This window comes from Dipodomys ordii, unplaced genomic scaffold (genome assembly GCF_000151885.1).
Source record: "Dipodomys ordii isolate 6190 unplaced genomic scaffold, Dord_2.0 Scaffold4, whole genome shotgun sequence".
In the NCBI taxonomy this organism is placed as follows: Eukaryota; Metazoa; Chordata; class Mammalia; order Rodentia; family Heteromyidae; genus Dipodomys; species Dipodomys ordii.
The window spans coordinates 27,388,090-27,410,736 of NW_012267220.1; the positions used below are offsets into that span (position 1 = coordinate 27,388,090).

A 22,647-nucleotide genomic window follows, 5' to 3' on the forward strand; every position below is an offset into this window, starting at 1 on the left:
GTCTTCTGATGATAAAATAACTGAAAGAAATGCAGCAGTAAGCAGCCTGGCTTGAGCTGAGGTGACAGAGAAATTTAAGTATTTTTATTTGACAATGTGAGATACACTTTTCACTAAAGCTAGATTAGAAGAATGCTACAATATTAGGAAAGTGGATCAGAAATAGAAGTGTATTTGACTTGGTTCTGCCAGATCCATTCTGTATTATTGTGTCTCCTCTTCATCCAAAGTGACTTACTAACATTTACTTCCTTACCTGCAGTGGTAAGTTAATTATGACAGCAAACAATTTGTCATTTTCTTAAGTCTTATCACTTCTGTCCTGAATCTGGACTGACCCTGTGACTTTTTAGCTAGTAGGGTGCAATAGAACCATGGCCAGATAGAACTAGCAGCTTCTATTTCTGATCTCTGGAGATAGATGCTTCTTCTTAGAACCAGCCATCTTGCTATGAGAACTCAAACCACACAGAGAGGCCACATGTTTGTGTACCATTTGAGGCCCTGTTGAGCTTGCACCTAACATCTGGCTTCATCTGCTGGCCATACTTGTGAATCATCTTAAATATTTCAGCCCGATTGCCCTTCCAGCTGATTGCAACCCCAGCTGGCATGAAATGGTGCAGAAGGCCTACTCTGCCTTATAGCCCTGTAGGCCTAGGAAGACCCAATAAAAGTGGTTGTTGCTTTAGGCTATTACAGGGCCATTTACTTCACAAAAATAATTGAAATAGACCCCAAGAAGAACCCTAGAACAGCTGATTTGATTTAAACTATAAATAGCTACTAATTCAGATGGATTATGTTTAGTCCCTGCTCAGAATCACTAGGCAGAATTATAGCAAAAACAAGAATTACAAAATTTGGAGTTAATTTGGAGACTAGGTGCCCTAAGTTAACTATAGGCTAATAATCCCATTTTTATTGTTTTGTGGTTTTCCTGTTTTTTCCATTGAACTGTTATGTAAAAATATATGAGTGAGGGCATGGTTGAAGTGGTAGAGCACTATCTAGAAGTGTGAAGACACTGAGTCAGATCACATGCCTTAGATCTACCTTGCAGATGTAATCTTTTGACTAAAACAAAGCTTTTAAAAAATTTTAATTTCCCAAAAGAAATGGCATGAGTTAGGCCTGTTTCATATCTTGGCTGTATCATTTAATGATTTAGTCTACAAGTTACCTAAGCCTATATATCTTCATTTCCAAGGCCATATGGACTATACAGGATTGGTGAAGATTAGAAATCATGTGTGTTGTAATATGTAAATGCCCAATCTAAAAGATAAACATATATAAACACATACAGGATCATATATACATACATTTATAGAATGTGTCTGTATACTGGGGAATTTTTGAGGGGATAAGTAGGACTGGGGAAGGATAAATAAATGTTATTTGGCATCTGTGAATGGTACTGGTGACAAACGGAAACTCACCGAAATCTGTTGAATATGGAGGAATAGGCTAGATGGGGAAAGAGAGAGTGAGGCCATCAATATGATTAAAATTACTCAATATGTAAAACTTTGTAAAATTTTGTGCTGAAATCTCTTAAATACTATTGTCATACAGTTTAATTAAAATGAGAGATAGGAATGCAAAACAGCTACTATCATAAGTGTGCATTTTAATGGAAGTCAGAAGGACAAACAGAGAGGGCAAAGGTGGGCAAACATGTTCAAAATAGGTAGTTTTTTTATACGTGTGAAAAAGGAACAACAAAGCCTGTTGATACTGATTTGAGAAGAGACTGTGGATGTGTAAGAGACATGGAGGCGATGAGTCTCATAAAGATATATTGAAAATACAAAAAAAAAGAAACAATGTGTGCGATGAATTTATTAGCATTGTGTATAGGTAGAACTCAATAAATGGAGCATTTATTGTTACAAAGCAGGTGGGAATGTAGGCATTTAAAAGGTACTAAGATAGTTAGTAAATGTCTCAGGCTTCTAAGAGGGCACAGAAATGTAGGTGTTCCAGTGTTGCTGGATTTTTGTTAAGGTATTACTTAAAAGATTAAAAAGGATATGCTCTTACAGCTCTTCCCAGTCATGCAAGCCTTTCTGTAAAGGTGTGTTTTTCATCCCAAGGAAATCCTGACCTTCAACCCTGTGTACACTACCTTTCCTTATGCTTTTATTGCTACAGAGGATTTGATGAAGGGATAAAGGCAACTTCTGACTCTTAGTCCCCAGGGCAGAACTAATGGAGCATTCTTTTTATTCCCCAGCCCCTTCCTACTCCTTTCCCCCAATTACATCCATCTGCCAATTTAGTGCAGAAAGCAATTTTGTAGAAATTCATGGAATACATTTCCAGGGAGGAAACACACATAGCCCAGTGTCTGATATGTGTGTTCTAGGGCAAAGAGTAGCTCTGTCAGCTGGTAGGATTCTGTTGTCCTAGCCTTCAAATAATAATATATTTTTCTTCTTCGTACATATTGAGAGATTTTAGTATGACAACTAGCGTGGTGTCTAGTAACTTATTTTTGTCACTGAGTATATTTGATATTACATGAAGTAATTGCTACTGGTACAGTTAACCACCCCTTTTCAAAACTAGTTATTGTTTGTGGCATTTTTTCCTATCTGATGTAGGGCCACTTGAGTCCCATTTTGGTCTGATATCTAGATGAACTCGGCCATGGATAAAATGTCAGTGTAATTAGATTTGGATATAATATATTGGGGCAGAACTAAAAATTCAATGCAGGATATTTAAACTGAGAGATCTTGGAAAAAATTGTAACTCACTGTAATTGATCATAACCACTTATCTGTTATATCACTTTAAGATATTTCAATTATATTGGTAATGAAGATTTTAAGAAGTATTCAGTGCTTTAGTAAATTTCCTACCCTGTAAAATTTCATGTCCATCACTAGAATCTTTGTTAAGAGAGCTCTCATTGCTTTGAAATCGAATAGATGAAGCTAGGAAATAAGCATACAAATTATTTAAAAATACTGGTTACTGGTATATACTTGTGGGTTATATAGAGGTGAACTTTAAAAAGGTAATCCATTTTACCCATAAGTTTGTCATTGTCATGGTTATAATTATGCAAAATGGCCCTATGCTTTTGTTGTTGATGGTGGTAGTACTGAAAACATAGTTTAAGATGTTAATATCCATTAAATAATTTATAATTATGGAGTAATTTCATCTGGAAGGAAATAATGATATGCTTACCTCCTACCACTTAAAGCTTAAATATATTTCAAAGCAGTGGAGATTGTGCTGTACAAAATATCATATGCTTAAAGCAGATTTTCTCTAGACTTGGGCTCTAAATTTTACTACTCTGGGACTCCTTAGGATGGATCTGTAGTATAGATTTACAGAGAGTTTTTAAGACTCCTATTGACATCGATGAACAGAATGGTTCCTCAGAAACCATTTGGGTGTCTAATCACAGTGAAGTGTGGATTAAAGGTTCAGATACACAGAGTACAGTCTGCCAAGCAACAGACACTTCCCAGGAGTCCATGACCTCTTTTAGAACAGTGAGATTCTTTAGTCCTTTAAAGACTGCTGCTTTTTTTTTTAAGAAAAAAAATCATCATGGAGACTTTCTGTATGGTAAAGCTACTGAAACCTAACCCCAAAGCACACTCTTATAGAAAACTCTTCTTAATACATGCAGTGCGATTTTTTTAGCTGAGGACATGTGGCACACATTACCTTGTCCAGAGAATTCAAACCTCTGCAGTGTGGAGTCACAATGAAAAGCTAACTTAAAAAGTGTAGTTTCTTTTTTGCTCCCTTCACACAACTCTGTTATTTACACGGATCCTGACACCTTGACATTGGTCTGGTGTGTTCAAGGTGGGACAAAGGAATTAGACCTTGAAAGGTCAGGAATGTATGGGTGTCTCTTCCCTGCCCAACTATTTCCTTCTTCCAACAGAATCTTATACACTCACTACAGAAGGGGCTAGAGACAGAGCTGTCCATGGTTGGAAAACAGTGTTCTAACTGTTGGTTGCAAATCAACTAATAACAGTCCTGTCGGTGAACAAAACTTATTAGAGGGCTAGCTAGGGAAGAAGAAATTGCTGTTGAAAGGCTTACCTCTCTAGGGAGGAATCAGATATCAGACTTTGCCAAGCCTCAGGTCCAACCCAGAAGATCCCACCTACAGCCCCCCCCCCACCCCCCATCACAGTTTTGTTAGATTGCCATCGATCGCTGAGCTTTTTCTGACCCCACAGTGGGTGAAGGAAAGAGAGAGCCAGCAAGACTGAAAGTTAGCAAGGTGGGGGAGTCGGGAGGTGGGGTGGGGGGGACTGGGGTGGCTTATTGTCGAAGAAAAGGGGGGTGGGGGCCATGGGGACCCAGCTTCACTGGTGCCTGTCTGCTTCTCTTTGATTTGATGGCCTTTATTCCTTCTAATTGGATAAAATAGGAAGTCCCTGGCAGTCCTGTGTTGCTGGGTGCACACTAAAGGATTTCACTCGGACCAGACAGCAGCTTAGAGTGGGGACAGAGAGGGTGGGGGCTGGGAGAGGAAGGAGAAGAGAGAGAAAAAGAGACTCGGGACGGGGACGGGGGCGATGTGTTTGGGATGGAGATGGGGAAGCAGGAGAAAGAGACTGCGAAGAAGGAAGACTGCGAAGGAAGAAAGTGACTGAGGCTCGGAAAGGACAAAGAGGAGTGGTTGGGGGTGGGGGTGGAGGCTGGGCGGGGAAGGGAGTTACCGCCCCTCCCGGCCGCACGCTGCGCTCAGATCCCTCCCTGGGTGCTGGTACTGTTTGCAGAGATGCTCCGAGGACAGGCACCTGCTGCTCTGTAATGATTCAGCCTCTTTCAGCCAGCGCTATCACACAACAGGATGCTGTTGCTACTGTCTCTGCTGCCTCTCCTGCCTCCGCCGCTGCTCCCGCCGCCGCCGCCGCCGCTGGTCCTGCTTTTGCTTTTACTTCTTCTGCATGACAGTTGTTTTCTTCATCTCAGCAGACACCAGCTTCAGATGCTTGAGGTGAGCAACATGCCCTTCAGTTTGGGCTACTGGTTTACTTAATTAACCAGCCATCCGCTCCGATTCTAGTTTAGCTCCCACCCTGCTTGTCTTCTTAACCAACCGGGATGGTTTGGAGCAGCATTTAAAAGAACTGGAAAAAAAAAAGTGGCCCAGAAAGAACAACTAAAGAATTATTACGATCTACTTTGATTTTGTAGTTGCTCGAAGCTTTCTCTTGCTTTTCTTTTCTGTTTTTTTCTTTCTTTCTTTCTCTCTTCTTCTTCCTCCTGGACTCCTCTTGCTTTTTTGATAATGGCCTTGGACTTGGCGGACTTATCGATTTCCCCCTGTAAGATGCTGTATCATTTGGTTGGGGGGAGCTCTGCATGGTAATGGACTGCCAGAGAGGCCAGACCTTCTGGAGGTGAGCCGATGGAGATTTATTCCCCAGACATGTCTGAGGTAGATGGCCAGAGGTCCTCCAGTCCCTCCATTCAGCTAAGTGAAGACCCATCTCTTGATGGGCTTCCGGCAGCTGAAGACATGCCAGAGACCCAGACAGAAGATGGGAGAAGCTCTGGACTCGTGGGCCTGGCTGGGCCCTGCTGTGTGTGCCTGGAAGCGGAGCGCCTGAGAGGTTGCCTCAACTCAGAGAAGATCTGCATTGTCCCCATTCTGGCTTGCCTGGTCAGCCTCTGCCTCTGCATTGCTGGCCTCAAGTGGGTGTTTGTGGACAAGATATTTGAGTATGACTCTCCGACTCACCTTGACCCTGGAGGGTTAGGCCAGGACCCTGTGACTGCTCGGGATCCAACTGCTTCCTCAGCGGTGTGGGTATCATCTGAGACATACACTTCACCTGTCTCTAGGGTTCAATCTGAAACTGAGGTTCAAGTTACACTGCAAGTTGACAATACTGCTGTATCCTCTGAATCTGCAGCAGCACCAACCCTCAAGCATCGCATTTTTGCCTTTTCTTTCCGGCCTTCTACTTCACCTTTCTTCCCTTCAGCCACTCGGAACCCTGAGGTGAGAACACCCAAGTCAGCAACTCAGCCACAAACAACAGAAACTAATCTCCAAACTGCTCCTAAACTTTGTAAGTAGAGAGAGAGAGAGATGATGATGATGATGATGATGACATTGAATGAATGAAAGGGTGGGCTTGAGCTCCCCAAAGGTATTCTCTAGGGTGTTCAGCTGCTGCTTTCCTTCTTGTGCTTTAATTGCATGGTTTTGTTTGAGCAGATCACATGACCGAGATGCTTAGGGTGTCATTGAAGAGACAAGTTAAAAAAAAAGAAAAAAGAAATCATGTGAACTCCTAGTATGAATCAGTCTTTTAACAGTAGCTCCTTTAAAGCAGCTTGTTAAATGTGGGGTGGAGGATCCCAAACTTCAGCCTGCAAGTCATCCTTGAATTTCAGTGCATCTGTTTATCTTTAACATGAGAAAAAAACTCTTTAAAATAAATTAGCAAAAATGGTACTTCTCTATGCCATTGCGTATAATTTCTTTTTCTCACTAGAGACTTTGGGTTGCATTTTGGTTCATCTGTATCTCCCAGAAGCCCCAAGTTGACATCATCTTTCTCCATCTTTTCTTCCTGTTTCTTTATCACTTCTCCCCATCTTTGTTTTTTTTCATGCCTTCCTATAATTACAGCAGGTTCTGAGACATTTACAGTGAGTGACCTTTCCTCTCCTTAGCTTGTGACTCTTGCTGTCCTCCTGTTATACTGTCGAGCACTGAGCACTGATTAGGGGCAATTTATTTTGTTTAAAACATCCTACAATTCTGCACAAAGGGGTTTTCCCAAAGTAGTTGGCCTTCCGTAATCATATGTTTAAATAGCTTCTTTGCCAGTCATTTAAAAAGTACGAGATCCATTAGGAAGGTACTGCATTGGTTTTAAGATGTGTCACTTTAGCCAGTCAGGTAGCCGAAGCCCAGTTTAATAGCCCGTGAATGAAGAGACTCCAAGCTCTTAAAACAACACAGAACTCTGTATTGCCCTGTGCACTGAGTCAATGCAATTGTTTTAGATTGGAAAGTTGACAGGAATGAAACCATGACTCGTCAGATTGTTCCAAGTGTCAGTGTAGAATTCTAACAAGGAGTTTTTATGGCTCTTTCTTAACTTGTTTGTAGTTTATTTTTATTTTCACTGTCTTCTGGTGCTCTTTTCCACTGATGAGTATTGACTTAGTAGAAAAAAGTAAAAGACAAGATAATCAGATTCTTAATACTGTATGTAAAATCTTAGAGTTAAAACAGTTGGAGGTGGGGAAACTGTGATGAACTACCCCTTCAGTTTCCTTCTAGACCATGATAAAGAATAAAGATGACATCCTGTAGACATTTATGTTCAGTATGTAGCTCAGTATAAAACAACACAAAAAAAACTTACATTTGGGTTTCAAGATCTTTGCATACACACACACACACACACACACACACACACAAACACACGCACCAGTTTCAGTACACAGATTTTAAAAAGAGGTTTGTTTTTGCAGTTGCAATTAGGAAAACGGTCTTTATGCAGACACTGGTTTGTATCTTTATCAAATCCCTGATGCATCATTAAGGTCTGACAGGCAAACTGCATTCGCTGCCTCTTCCCACCTGGCAAAGTGACCGGGAACTAATACCCAGATGAAATGATAGGCTATAAAAAGCAAGTGCATACCCTGCAGATACAGAGAAACAGAGTGCACCAATGAAGACAAGACTACTTCTTTGTCTTTACCAGTTTACACTTACCTTTAATTAAAATGTGTCTAGGTAGTTTGAATTAGTCAGTAAAGAAAGATGGCTCTTAAAAAAATTGTAGCTACATGCTATGATTTTCTTAATCTGATCAAGTCAAGCAAACAAAGAAACATGTAGCACATTTTGCTAATCTAGAGCCCGATTAAAAGTAGTAGTGAAATTCTAAGTATTTTTTTTAAAGGAAATTCTTCTACTAAGGGTTTTAATAAGACTATGCATGCCAAATAGATGTCTTTTTTTCTTTTCTTTTCTTTTCCCCCCATTTTTTTTTCAAGCCAGGAATTGATTTTGTGGCATTAGTAATAAGTGGAAAAGATTTACTGCTGCCTAAAAGCATCTCAGTACCCAGTTCTGGTCAGCAACAAAGCTGCAGCATTTTCCCGTGCATTGGAGATAAGCAGTCGGGAAGTGCTTTGCTCCTGAAAAGTTAGAGGTACAATAGTAGCATCCTGTGTGACACACTGTTCATTTTTTGGAATAGTAGCTCAAAATATAATGAAAATTTGTAAAACAATTGTATTTATGATGGGAAGGGAATAGCAAGAGGCTTATTAACAGTTATTTCTGTTGTTAAAAGATTGTAACTATTAAATAATGGAAAAGACAGAGGAAAAAAGCTTAGAGATTTTGTAGTCTATTCTTTTTGTATTCTATTCTTTTCATCTAAGCAAGCATTGTTTAGTGACAGAAAGAAGTAGGACTTTCTTTTCCTTGTCCCTGTTTTTGATGTGAGCTAAACTGTCATGGCTTATATTTTTAAGTGACAGTCTCATGGTTGAAGCATACTTTGCAGTAGGCTCAGGACTTTATGCTCCCTTCCAGTTTTCTTTCTCTCTCAGTTTATTCTGTATATCATGGTTAGGGCTGTAGCCTTCAAGGCCATAGTCTGTTGAAGGCTAATTGATTGTTCTTTATGCTAGAGCCTGAGAGAATAGAGGAGCAACATAGTAATCTTGTCTGCTGCATTTGTCCCCAGACCAAACCCCCTTGCCATTAGGGTTTTGTTTTATAAGTATTAGAAATATACTTTCTTCCTCACTAACTATTGACAAATGATAAGCTCTGTGCTTTTTGTTTTACAATACAATGCAGAACAGAATGTTTGAAATTGCCTATACTTACACTCTTTTTGTCATCCTTTCATAGGATAATCTAATTTCATGTGTTCATCATATTATTATGTACATATTTATAGTTCTTGAGAAATTTAATACAAAAGTAGAATGAAAATATGCATATATGTAATTATGATTCTGGTTTTTATATGCTTTATTGCTTTTTTCCCCCAATATCAAGATGATTGAATTGTGATACTAAGTAAAGTTTTGGTTTTCATTGACTCATGTTATAATTGAACCATTTATTTATTTCCTTTAAAAAATTTATTTGGGAAGATATTAGAGATGGAACCCAGGGCATTACACATGCTAGACAAGTGCTCTGTCAGTGAGCTAAAGCCACAGCCTAAACCACTAATTTATTTTCTTTACGTTGGTTTTAATTTTTTTTCCTACCCTTTACATAGATAGGCAAGGAGTTTGGAGAGACTAGGTTTGGGAAATTTCAAGCTTAGAGTACTATGAAAAAACTCTGATTAATTAGATTGTAGCCAGGAATCTTATGGTACCATCTGAAGGAAAATGTCTGTTATAGAAGGCCCAGCTTGACAACAGACTCTTGGACACAAGAATATGTTGATATTTTAATCTTAGGCCAAATTCATTTTGCTTTGTCTTAACTCTCTCTGAAGTTGCATGGCAAAAAAAGTTGTTGCCACAGTGACAATAAGAACACTAGCATCTGCAGAGGACCCACAGGATGGACTGAATATACCAAAACATTTCTTTCCTTTGATTCCAAAGTACTTTCCATTTCGGTGACATCCTTCCTCTTGACTGCGCTTGAAGGTATTTTAGAATGGCAATTGCAAATAACTTTCTCCTCACCTTGTTTAAAGCCTAAGACATTCAAAGCAGGAAGAAAGTGAATGAAAGTGAACAATCTCCAGTTAGGATTGAATAATTGAAATAATGAATGAAATTCTTTCACTGAAATTCACTAAACTGAAAATTTTATGCAATCCAAAATAGTAGAAAATAAAGAAGTAAAAAACGAGAGCCATTTCCTGTCTAGCAGAATTTTAGTAAACACACACACATACATATATACATGCATAGACAGACACATAGATACATACATACATAGACCCACAGACCCACACACAGAACCCCCCCCACACACACAACCTCTTGATAGCTCCTCCCTGTTTTAAAGAATTAAAGCTGGAGACTAATCTGAATGGTTTAAGTGGCACCGTTGGTACCTGCTGGGACCATTGGTCAAGTAAGTGCAATTCACATCACTAGAATTAAACTTCTTTCTTTCCTTCCTGTTTTTCTCTTATTAAATTTTCAGCAAGGGTGTTTTGCTTTGTTACTTTCCTTTTGATAGGTTCTTCCCCCCTTTGTTCAGCTTGTTGAAACAGCTCGAGTTGACCAGGATGAGCTGTTCCTTAGTACACAGCAGATGGCTCTATGGCTTGCTTCATCCCTACCTATCTCACTTTGATTTCCCTTCCTTTTTCCTTTGTGATACCAAGATCACTCATCTTGCTTGTCAGTTACATTTTCAATCTTTCTGATTAATGTGATTATACTATCAGTATCTCGTTACATTTTAAAACACCAAAATATCTTCCCCTGTTTCTTCACACTTTACATCGTGTATTGCTTTTAACACTGAATGGTATTTACACATATTATAAACACCTATTAAAACTGCCTCCAACCAGCAAAAGAAATTAAAATACCATGTTTTCATTGACATAAGAAAGGTGAACTTTTGCTCTTTTTTTTTTTTTGGAGGGGGGCTCTTCTCCTTTCTCTGAGAGTGCCTGCTGCAGATTTCCCTGCTGCTTCCTTGATATGTTTGTGGCCAAGACATTTCTGTACTCTCAGGAAGTCCTTAAATTTCAAACCATACATCTGTGTTTTGACTCCTTTCCTTTTCCTTTTAACATTTGACAGAAGCTTTTTAAGGAAAAATACATATATACATATCTATCTATCTGTCCACCTCTCTCTCTCTTTCTCTCTCTTACTGAGAACCAGTAATGCATCTTTTGCCCATTGAGTCCATTGAACTTTTTAGAAAACCAGTAACATGCTCATATTTTTTTAGGCTTTATGTCAATGTGTTATTTTTGTTGCCTCTTACTCTTCATTCTGCACATGTGTATTACATGTATATTACATGTGTATTACATACCTACAATATGTCAGCCACTGTTGCAGACTGGCAACAGGGACTATTGCTGTCATAGAGTTTATGTTCTGAAAGATAAAAAAATCTAGTTGCATAATTCAATTACTGTATTTCTTTGCTACTCACACATACATGCACATGCATAAACACATGTATATCCTTTGGAAGCAGGGAGCATTTCTTCTCTGTACATTCATTTTGACTACCAATACTATTCTTCATCACTTTTTCATCAACTAAATACTGAAAAATATCTAGAAAATGGCCTTTGTTGTATAGCGACACTAATCCTACTTCTGCTACCAACAAGCCAGGTAACCTTGAATGATTCATTTTGGATCAGTGTGGCATGAGTTAATCAAAATATTGGGCTGGTTCTGAAAATAACATCATTCTAACCTGTTAGGGTTTTTCTTTTGATGTAGAAAATACGTACATAGTTCTTCTAGCATGTGGAAATTTTATTTTCAGGTTTCAGAAAGCTGATAGGTTTTTTGTTTTACCTTTTAATCTTATTTTCTGTGTTTTTTTGACTTGCAGAACATCTCCAAGATTTTTTTTAGTTTATCTGTCCAGAGAAAGGTTAGAATCTGCCATGAAGTCATTAGTTCTTAAACTTCATAAAGATAGGCAATTGTATATCACTTAGGTGAAGATTGATTGGCTAGAGATGAATGAAATTACTCCTCATTTTCATCTTTACTGCAATGAGTTTGACATACTCTGTGTGTGTGTGTGTGTGTGTGTGTGTGTGTGTGTGTGTGTGGTCTGTAAGCATTCACAGGTTGTTTTTGAGTAATATTATTGATGTCTTATAATTATAGAATTGCACACGTTAAACAATTGTAGGCAGATCCCTGAGTCACTTGGAAGTAACAAAACACAGGATTGGATAAGTGAAGTGACTTGCCCAAGGTCACAATCATTAATTGGTGACTGTACTAAAGACTAAACCTAAATGACCCTTTTCCTTAGCCCAACTTGCTCTTCTCAAAACCCTTTGAAGCTTAGATTGAAATACTAAATATTATTTAACTAAACTATTTTTAATTTTCTCATTTATTCAAATTCTATTTTGTTAAGTTTTTGTTACTCAATTGTAGCTATCTTCTTCAGAAAAGAGGATGCTTCCTCAGTGGTCTTGTTAGTCTGGGCTGCCATGTGGACATCATCTCCCAGTAACTAGGATGCTGGAGAATTGTTTTTTGTTTTTGTTTTTTATTATCCCAGTTAAAACTGTGTCATTTATGTGGAAAGAAGTTACTTTCTTATTATGGTGGATTATATTCAAGCAGTGATACTGGTGAGGGAGTCACAAGCAGTCCCTTACCACTCTTTTCTCAGTTCATTTGCTTTCTAACTGGGAAGACTCTGATTTTAATCTTACTTGTCCTTGCTCACAGTCTGGAGCAAGTAGGACATACCCACTTAACCTGTTTCCTTTTAGCTATCTGATAAATATGCCTTGAGGTGTTGAAGGATTAAATGAGATGCTAAAAAGCACCAAGTTCTAGGCCTGAAACATCATATACACAAACCCAGTACCAATTTCTCCCTTCTACTTTTTTTGTTGGTTGTGGGGCTTGAGCTCTGGGCCTCAGCTCTTCAGCTCAAGGCTAACTCTACCACTTGAGCCACAGCAGCATTTCTGGTTTTCTGGTGGTTAATTGAAGATAAGAGTCTCATGGGGACTTTCCTGCCTAGGCTGGCTTTAAACCGTGATCCTCATATGTCAGCCTCCTGAGTAGCGAGGTTTACAGGTGTGAGTTACCAGCACCTGGCCCTCCTCCTGCTTTTGACTCCTTTTCTCACCTTGAATGTTTTTCATCTTTGATCTTGACAGTGATTGTATGTTAGTGTTAGAAGAAATTGTTTAAGGCTTGAGGGAATTTATGAAACTTGAGACTTAGGGTAGAAGAAATATCATAGGAAAGTTGAGATCTAGAACCAGCTCCACCACTGACAAGTTGTGTGACTTTGAGCAAATCACTTCAGCACTGCTTTTTACATCAGAACAAATGAGGGTAGCAATCAATAGAATGTTCCAGAAATAGTGATGAGGGCAAAATAAGTTACAATGTGTGAAGAAAAGTATGTGACTGGAACAGGACTGAGAAATATTAATGTCCTTTTCTGTTTCAGTCAGAATTCATAAATGACTATATGTATGAATATCAGCATTTCTAGAAACAAATCATAGGTGCCTTTACACATAATGTACTCATTACCTTGCTCTGTAACTGTAAACCCTCTGTACAGTATTTTCACAATAAAAACTTATTTAAAAATTAATTTCATTAGTCTCAGTATAATGTAGAACTGTACTAGTTACTTGAACCTCAGTACAATAAAAAATGATATTTTACCTCATAATGCCACACTTATTATTCTTTAGGTAATGCCAAAAATCAGTACACAAAGGCTTTATTGATAGTCAGAATGATCAAAGTTTTTTGTAAGAAAGAAAAAGACAAGAGGGTTGACTAAATTGTATTTCTCAAGGGTATTGAGATTGGAGTATGGGAAAACTACAGTTGAGATGTAGCTCAAATAATCTGGCTGGAAAGATCATGAATTCTTGCTTTGAATAATGATTATATCCACTTTACGCTCTTTTATTATTCCAAATGGGATTTGTCAATGTTTGACAAAGATATCATTTCATGTAGAGTAATTTTACATGAGCTAAGTCAAACGTAAGGATTGTTTAGTTAAAAACATTTAAATATATACAATATTTTATAGCTGGTATGCATGTATATCATACATATAACATGCTAAATAAAAGGAAATTGTCTCATAATTAATGAATGAAATAAGATACAATGAAATTATTTAAAACATGTGTGAAAAGATAGAGCTTGGTAGGCCTAAGGTGGCAGGCCAAAATATAAACAGTCCCCATATGAGTTTTATTTAAAAAAAGAAAAGAGAAGAAAATCTGTTAGGAGTAGAAATAATTATTCTTTAAATGTATTGGACATTCTGTTGCAGTGAACTTCAACTGAAGTCTTATTAACTGGACTCTGGGGTCATAATCCTACAAAAAGGGAAAATAGTTAATGTTTTTCTGGATATGCATACTTGAGGGTATTTAATATTTTATTTTGTATAATGACCTTCCTTACATAGAGATGCAATTTTGAAAAAACATGGCACTTATTAGGAATGTGTAGTAATGAGCATAATAAATGTGTCCATTATTCTTTAATGTAGGACTAAAAATATATGCCTTGATGATCTTAATTCTTACTTTCGTGCTTTGATTATCTTAATTGTTACTATTTCAGGTATAATGGATTTGGTGCAGAAACTGAATTTGGAATCAAAATTGGAACAATGAGATAGCCACTTGTAGGGGAAAATACTTATAGCAATCTGGGGCAGATGTTACCTGAGTATGAGCTTTCTGATATAAGTAAATAGACCTAAAATTTTTTGAGGGCAAATAATAGACTCTTCTTCAGGTAAATTACTTTAAAATTTTTTATTTAATCAGGAACATGATGTGACACAATAAGATAATACTTGGTTTTCTATCATTTACAGTGTCTTTCCAGGGGTGATATTCTCCATGCAAAGGAGTAATTTATAAATTCATTTGTAAGCAAATGTAGTGAAGGATTTGCCAGGTGTGTTAGTTCTTTAATACAAGTATCTCCTCTGTAACTCATTTTAGTCCAAAACTTTGCCATTTAAAATTAAAAATTTGCATATACACAAGTGCTTTTGAAGAGAAAACAAAAACAATAGTGAAGGCAATGATAATGAATACAAAAAAGAAAAGCATATTCTTAGATACTAAATTTCTTGAGTCCTAACTGTGTTATCTATGCTGGTGTAAGATATTGATACAATTTTATTTCTCTAGCTTCTTTTCCTTTGTTTCCTTTTTCCTTGTAATCCCAGTTACTTTTCTCTTTCTTCTCCTGTTTCACATACCCCATCATTACTTCTCCAATGGTCTGCCCCAAAAGTTCCTTCTTCACTTTTCTCTCTTCCACTCTGTTTTGAGACCAGTATCTCTGAGGATCAGGAGCCTGGGAGCAGATGGCCTCCGTCTGTGGTTTCTCAGTACTTGGGTTGGGGGAGGAAAGGAGGGAGACCTTAACCACAGAGGCCACTTACTACCCCAGTGACTTTCACTGTTGTCTCTTCCTTTGCTAAGTAGCAAGGAAGTATTTGTTTTATGAAATATGTTGGTGCCACAGCAATAAGAGCTCCATAAATAAACAGAATGATCTAAGGACAGTAGAATTGAACTCTTGTTAGCATTTGTTTGTAATCCCTTGGTAGAGCTTCCTGGGTTGTAATTGCTTGATCTTCTGGGAGCAAAAAGAATCAGCAGCCATTGATTGTTACATGATGCTAAGTATTGCCTAAGCAAAACTTAAGAATTATTAGTGGCAACTAATAGTATAATCCTTAAAGCAAGCTAAACTTTATAGTATTCCCCATCAAACAAATCTTACAATTTCTCAAAAGGAATAAGGAGAAAAGAATACTATATATTCAGTCAAAATGATAGTTACAAATGAAAAAGAAATGAAGTGTTACTTCAGTTATTATATTGTTTTGTGTTTGTTATAACACAGAAATGTCTAAATTAATCCCTGCCAAGACAGAACAGTTTTTTCATACATCTGATCCTATAACCATTTTTGGTTTGGGTTAGGTTTCATGTGGCTTTTCTGTGTGTTTTGTGTTGTCATCATATCTACATTGCTCTGTGGAAGTGGAAGGAGAGAGAGGGGTAGGGGTAGGGAGTAATAATGTATCAATCCCCTGTCAATCTGAAGTGTTTAGATGGCCTAAACCTTAACTGGCAAATAGTGACACCAATGTAACAGTATATAAACTTGTTTCTATGACTTCTGGCTCCATAAGATGGAGGGGGGCCAAGTCCAGATGGAGATAAATACTCTTTGTGGTGGGAGAATAGACGCAAATGTTTTGAATTTCACAATGCTCACTTTCACAAGTCAGAAATCTCATTATCCAGATGTATTCAAAAGGCTAACAGAATGATTGGTGCTGTCAATACTAAGTTAACAATGATGTTCACATATCCGAATTATATTAAATGAGACCATAAAAGAATAATTAACATTTAGAGCCATAAAACATTTTATAGAGAAGCAAGTCAAAATTAAATTTTTACTCATGAGGAAACTGAGATCAAGAAATGTAAAATATGGGTTCTTTAACTTGTACACTTATAGTTACTAAGATATAGGAGTGGTCATTAGGAATTGGAACGCACCTCCCTCCTTAGTGTGTTTTCAATATTCCATACTATCACAAATTAGGTAATTGTTTTAAAGCTGAATGAACTTCCTGTTGCCCCATCATTCCATGTCTTTTGAATGCCCAGTCAATAAGCTTAGTCCAGGAGTTTACCTATAAAGAGAAAAAAACAACAAAAAACAAGAACAATACATAAAGATACTAGTTTAGAATATAAATATACTAGGTTAGAATGCAGAATAGTTTAGAATGGTGTACTGTACATCATGGGGTGAAAATATAGAGAAACACAAGATATAATTGGAGTACTGAGGGAGAAACATGGCCATTTTAAATAGAATGGTCTGGATAGACTGCAGTGAGAACCTATTGAAAGACCCAGGAGAGGTAACAGTTTACCATGAGACTATAAGGAAGAAGGATTTTGCCTGTATTCTCAGACAGGCAGGAAGAATCACAGGTCAATGTGGCTGAAGTGTAATAAGGGAGGTAAAAGACTTAAATATATTTTCCAGAGTTCTTAACAATGTGAGAGTCTCAGTCTCCTTTCCTGCCTGAGATGGTCACCTGGTCCCATGGTGCAGAGTACTCAGTTAGCCTGTACCTGTACCTCTACCCCATGCCCCAACTCTTAGTAGCTCTGCAAGGTTATTCTGTCAGGTACTTTCATCATTGTAGGTACCATTAAACTCCCTTTTCTTCTCATTCCAGCAGCTTGTACTGCCTTTAATCTTCCTGTGTGTACTTACACATCTCTCTCTTGCAGCTATTTGTTTCAATCCCCTGTTTTCCTGTCCAAAATAGGTTGTAAGTCCCATGTTTGCTTTTGGTTACCTCTCCATACTAGACTAAAGAAACCCAAACAAAAACAAACAAAAAAAAATCCCACGTTTTACTTAGCTGCTACTGATAAGGCCCTGGGTTCAGGGAATGGTGGAGTTCAAAGAGACACAGTTAGTTTCTATTCTCAAACAACTGTCTACTAAGAGATAACACACTTGGCATTAATCAAGGAACAAAGTAGTATGTGAGAAGTATGGAGAGTAAATGCTTAAGCAATTGAGCTTTCAGAAAATAGTGGTGGTTCTGGGTGCAAGTAGCTCACGCCTGTGGTCCTAACTACTGTATAGAGGCTGAGATCTGATTGCAGTTTGAAGCCAGCCCAGGCAGGACAGTCCATGAGACTCTCATCTCCAATTAACCACCTAAAAGCTAGAAGTGGAGCTGTGGCTCAAGTGGTAGAGCAACTAGCTATGAGCACAAAAGCTCAGGAACAGCACCCAAGCCTGAGTTAAAGCCTAGGATGGGCACACACAAAAAAACAGTGGTTAAGAAAGGAATGGAAGAAATCAAAGGCATCTTTGTATAGGAGTGAGAATTGATTTGAGCCTTGAAAGACGAATCTGATTCTGTAGAGTATGGGCATTTCATGTGAAAGAAAGGCTAACAGCAAAACAAGTGTTAGGTGAATTTTGGATGGACCTGTTTGGTTGGCAACGATTATTAGCAAGCATGTATTATGTGCTAGGTGGTTTATATGCATTACCAAATCTTCCCCCAAAGCCATGAGATAGGTATTTTTTTTAAAAGAAGAAGCTCATAAGCTGAAGAAATGGATGGTCAAGACATGAAAATAATGATAGTGTAGGCATTAACATAATATGGATGGTAACAATAGTGATGATGATGTTGGTGATAATCTGATTGATACAAAATGAAGTAGGAAGTAATACATGTGTATAAGATACATTATAAAAAAAATGTTCCATTCTAATTGAATGTGGGGAAGGAAGGAAATGATTCTATGCACATTAGTGATTTAGTGGTTGTTAAATTAATGAATCTGAATAACAGTACCATAGATTTATTCAACATGCATTTATTGGGGACTCTACTATTTATGAATATATATATATTTAGTGTGTTTATGACAGGAAATGACTTGTGTTCCAATTTTCAGGAAGTATGCATTACTTACTTCTTCCTGATGTAGCCACTCAAATAATATTAACTATTCGTTCCCTCATACTATACAAAAATTCAAAACAATGAAAGAGAGAACATAAAGACATTTTTACTTTACTTTCAGACATTATTATTGCTGATGAATCAAAATCCTTTTAGAATATATGTCCCTTTGATGGGATTTATAGCACCAGTAATTTATGCACTGAGATTTATTTTAGTATGGAAATTGCAAATGGAATTGTATCTTGAGTTCTTATTTGGCATGTGATAATACAGTCTCATAATATATGCATAACATACCATTTAGCATACAAATTCATTCATACTAGTGTGTCTATGTGGGAACTTTCAAGTTTTAAAACTGTATAGTTATTATGTAAAGGTAGAAAATACTACTCCCCTACTAAGTTATTTTTCCTATTTAGTCACAGACTATTTGAACAAAGCTATATATTAAAATGCACACATAAGTTCATTTGGCTTGTTTACAACATAAATTCATAGGTACAACTGTTAATCTAAGACTTTGGCAGACTATTAATAATGGCATTCTCAGTTTGTAGCTCTTTCATCCATATAATTTTGGCAATCCTATGTACTTGGTTCTAGGGAAAGGAATATTTCAAGACTAAGGAGGCAATCAATATGTGGAGATATATTTTTAGCTTTTCAAAGCTGGTAAATGAAGTTGTTCAATAATGTAACGTCTACTTACACAGCCTGAAACAAGCCATTGGTACTAATGACACAGCAATGATATGGGATTTCAGAAGCAAATAATTAATATTAGATGTAAACAATGAATATTTTCTTACTGTGTTGCATCCTTAATATTACTATTGTTAGAATCAAGAGTTTCAAGAATGGAGAAAATACCTCTAATGATTAAAACACTACAGAAAGGACTCTCCTTGGTCTTCAAACTTATAAGTCTAAAGGGCAATGATTTAGAGATCAGAGACCTGACTGTGGTTAGCATTTCTAGGTCTGCACCCCTATGCCCTCAAGGATGAAAATTGACAGTCACTAGTGTGTAGCTCCAAGTGACCATCTCCTTTTCTAATTCATAGACGATCTCGAGTTATAGTCATTATCTTTCACACTTGGTTTTCAGACTTTTAAAGGGAAGTAACATTTTCATTTTTTCAGGAGAGAGAAGGGGAAAGAGAGAGAGAAGATTAAGAGAGACAGAGACTTGATTGGTTTCCTGGTTTAGTTGCATCACTTATAGTTTGTCCTAAGGTGCCCTAACAGTGCCACGGAACCAGAAACACTGGAACCCCAAATTCTGGTGCCTATTGCTCAATCTATTTTTTTTTAATTTGTGAAAAATTGCATTATATGACATTTATCACTTTAATGCTTTTGAAGTGTGGTAGAGTTAGGTCTATTCACATTGTTGTTAAAGATTTCCAGAACTCTTTTTTTAGCTTGCAGATCTAGAATTCTACAACCATTGGAGAACTTTCCACTTCTACCTAGCCCTCAGAATTCTACTTTATCTTTCTATGTAAACACTTCACATAGTTGGAAGTACACAGTGTTTGTCTTTTGTGACTGACATTCAGAATGCCCTAATAATTCATCCATGTTGCTGCATGTATCCAAATGACCTTCATTTATAAGGCTGGATACTATTGTATGCATATACCACATTTGTCTTCAATTTGTCAAGTGGTAAATATGGATACCATCTATCTTTATCTATTATGAACAATACAGATATGCACTTAGGTGTAACAGCCTATTTTTGTTCATCGAGTGTGAAAGTTAAACAGTGATTCAGCTTTGCGAAAAATAATATGTATTATGGAAACATAATGAATGTACTTTGCTTATCGTATATTAAAAATTCTTCTGAGAAAATGCACCTCTAATAGAGCTATAGATTTTGATGATGCTGTAATGGCTAGGAAGAACTTTTCACTACAGCCAAGACTTGTATTTTCTCTTTTCTTCCTCTTTTGATCATTTAGAGAATCTCTTATTCTAATTCAATATAACTAGCTGATTTTTACCACACACATATATGCACACTTATTCAAACAGATTATCAGTTTCAAAAGGCAGGTTCTTTGTGGATGATGATGACGGTGATGGTAGGAAGAATCGAGTCCAGTAACATAGGTTTTGGTTAAAGGTTGCTGTCCTTAGTCCTCTTCTTCAACTATTTAGTTCCAGGAAGGTCCAATTAGGATTTTCTGAAAAGATTTATAGTTTTCTTCACTGTCAGTAAACAGTTTTTTCCAATTGAGCCTGTGAAAACAATCCAACTAGTGAGCTTCAATGGAAAAGAGAAGGTACAGATGACTGAAGTGTTGGAATTACTCTGGCCTCAACCACTGTGACTGAATGAGTGTAGGAAGTATTCATCTTAGACTTCTGGATGCTCAGCTTTCCCATTCAGCTATCTCACCTAACATGTTGGACTTGTTCATTGCTTTATATGTGCAAGAGATAGATTAAATTCCCAGGCTTAGTTATTTTGACATTGTTTTGAAGAAATAGGAAAAATAAAAACAGGCCTCTCTGTAAGCATTTTGACTTTAACAAGGTCATCTCTTTAGAAATAGACAAAGATGAAGCAATGTTAGTATAAATTACCCTTATTATTATAATCAGTATGGACCTAATTTTTCCTTGCAATTACCAAGTCTTTTCTTCTCTCATCTAATAACTTTTTTCTTTAGGATGTACAGAATAAAGTCCTTTCCTTGATAGCTTTTGGAAGAGAATATGCCCTTGGATAAAACTAATACGTAAAATACCCAACTTTGCAAATCTGGATAAACCTCTGATTCATGTACAAATTCATGTGATATTTGAATAACTAAATTTGTTCTGGGAGTTGCTTTTGCCTCAGAATATACCTGCTGCCTTACTGGTTATTTTATGTTGTTATTGATGCTTGTTATCTGTTTGCCATTCATGATAAGGACGGTATTGTTAATGGGTAGACAAATAGAAAAAGATAAATGAAAGCATACATAATGTGTCTTTTTTGCCTGTTTATTGGTATTTGTTCACAGGTGTTCACATAAGTGTTATATCTTTGGCAAGATTTTTTTTTCTTTTTTCCTTTATTCCTGAAGTCCAATCTAACCTTCCCATACATGGCTCTAGGTCCTCAAGAGAAAGAAGAAAAGAATTCTATAACTTAGTCAATCCCACAAATTGTAAATAGAGGAAACTTTCTTATAAAAATTACAAAGTAAAATGTGAGTGCTGAAAGCTAAATATATTTTGACTTGTTCCGAAAGAAGGTAGATCAGATAAGTAAAGTCAGATTGGAGGTGGCATTTGGAGTTAAGCAGCTTTTCTCTACCATGTCCTGACATTTAAGTTAATAGAGTAGGTTCTAATGGATTTCTTTAAAATATTACAGTTCATCTGACATTTGGTTAAAAAGTATTTCATTACTTAACTTTGAAGAAATGATTAGACTTGGTCTTATTGGGTCAGGGCTTTCAAAATCCATAGTTTTGCCTTGTGGCCTGTGCTAAAACAAGAGTGTGATTTTTCTGAGCTGAACCCTAAGTCTGCTATCGGAAAGAGGCTTTATTGTTGCTTTCATGGTCATTCAAGAGAGTCATAGGAGTGAAAGTTGCAAAAGCTGAGAGTGAATATGAATTATATTGCTCCTCATTCCTATCTCCTTGATTTATATGCATCGGTGAATGTTTGATTTCATAGCTTCTGTTAAAAAATTAACATTATATTATGAGCATTTAAATGCCATTAGTGCTGAGATACCTGAAATTTTTATATTTGGTTTGTTATTGCTGCCCCAAGAATTTCTCTTGAGTTTTAAGAATTTGCTTTTCAATTAAAACCCATTTTTGAGGCTCCCTCTCATCTCTGTTGTACTCATCTTGCTGCTAGACTCCAGTATAAACTTGAGCTGCTTTTGACTTCTCCGATCAAGTGCAAGGATGTTTAGGGTATGAGGTGAAGGGTTTGAGAGGAAAGGTGAAAGAGGAAAGGTTAAAATCTATACATTTGGAGCCAATTAAATGTACTTTCATACACAGACCAAGACTTGTGTTCTTTTTTCTGCCTTTCTTGTTCCTCTTCCATAAACTTCTCGGACATTGATTTCTTTTTGCATGTTCCAAGGAGAATGGCTGGTTGAAGAGCTATTAGCCATGTTTGGGAAATTATTCTCTTCTTATCCAGGCCTTTCCTCAAGTCTCCCCTTCCCAACTTGGGATCTCTGTAAGCTGGGAAATATTGCTATATTTTGGATCTTCATTGTCCCCCTTGTGTTAAATGTTTAGTCTCCAGCATGGTACTATTAAGGAGGGAATGGGAACTTTAAAAGGTGGGGACTTTGTGGAAGGTTTTTATGTCATTGTTTCAAGCCCTTGAAGAAGATAGTGGGGCTTGGTTCCTTTCTCTCCCTCTCCTTCCCTTCCCCA

The 22,647-nt window shown here is 37.1% G+C and overlaps 1 protein-coding gene across 4 annotated transcripts in view; it reads left to right on the forward strand.

Moving 5' to 3' along the window:
* The window catches only part of Nrg1 (neuregulin 1), a 209,888-nt gene that overhangs the window by 90,053 nt on the left and 97,188 nt on the right, over positions 1 to 22,647 (forward strand). The window contains exon 1 of one of the 4 annotated variants that reach the window (XM_013026456.1): positions 5,215 to 6,074. The exons of 1 other annotated variant lie outside the window; for it this stretch is intronic. In XM_013026456.1, the coding sequence (XP_012881910.1) occupies positions 5,408 to 6,074 (667 nt within the window). In that variant the 5' untranslated portion in view covers positions 5,215 to 5,407. Of the gene's footprint in view, positions 1 to 5,214; positions 6,075 to 22,647 lie in introns of those variants that run through there. 2 more of the 4 variants (XM_013026470.1, XM_013026463.1) reach the window with 2 other exon arrangements.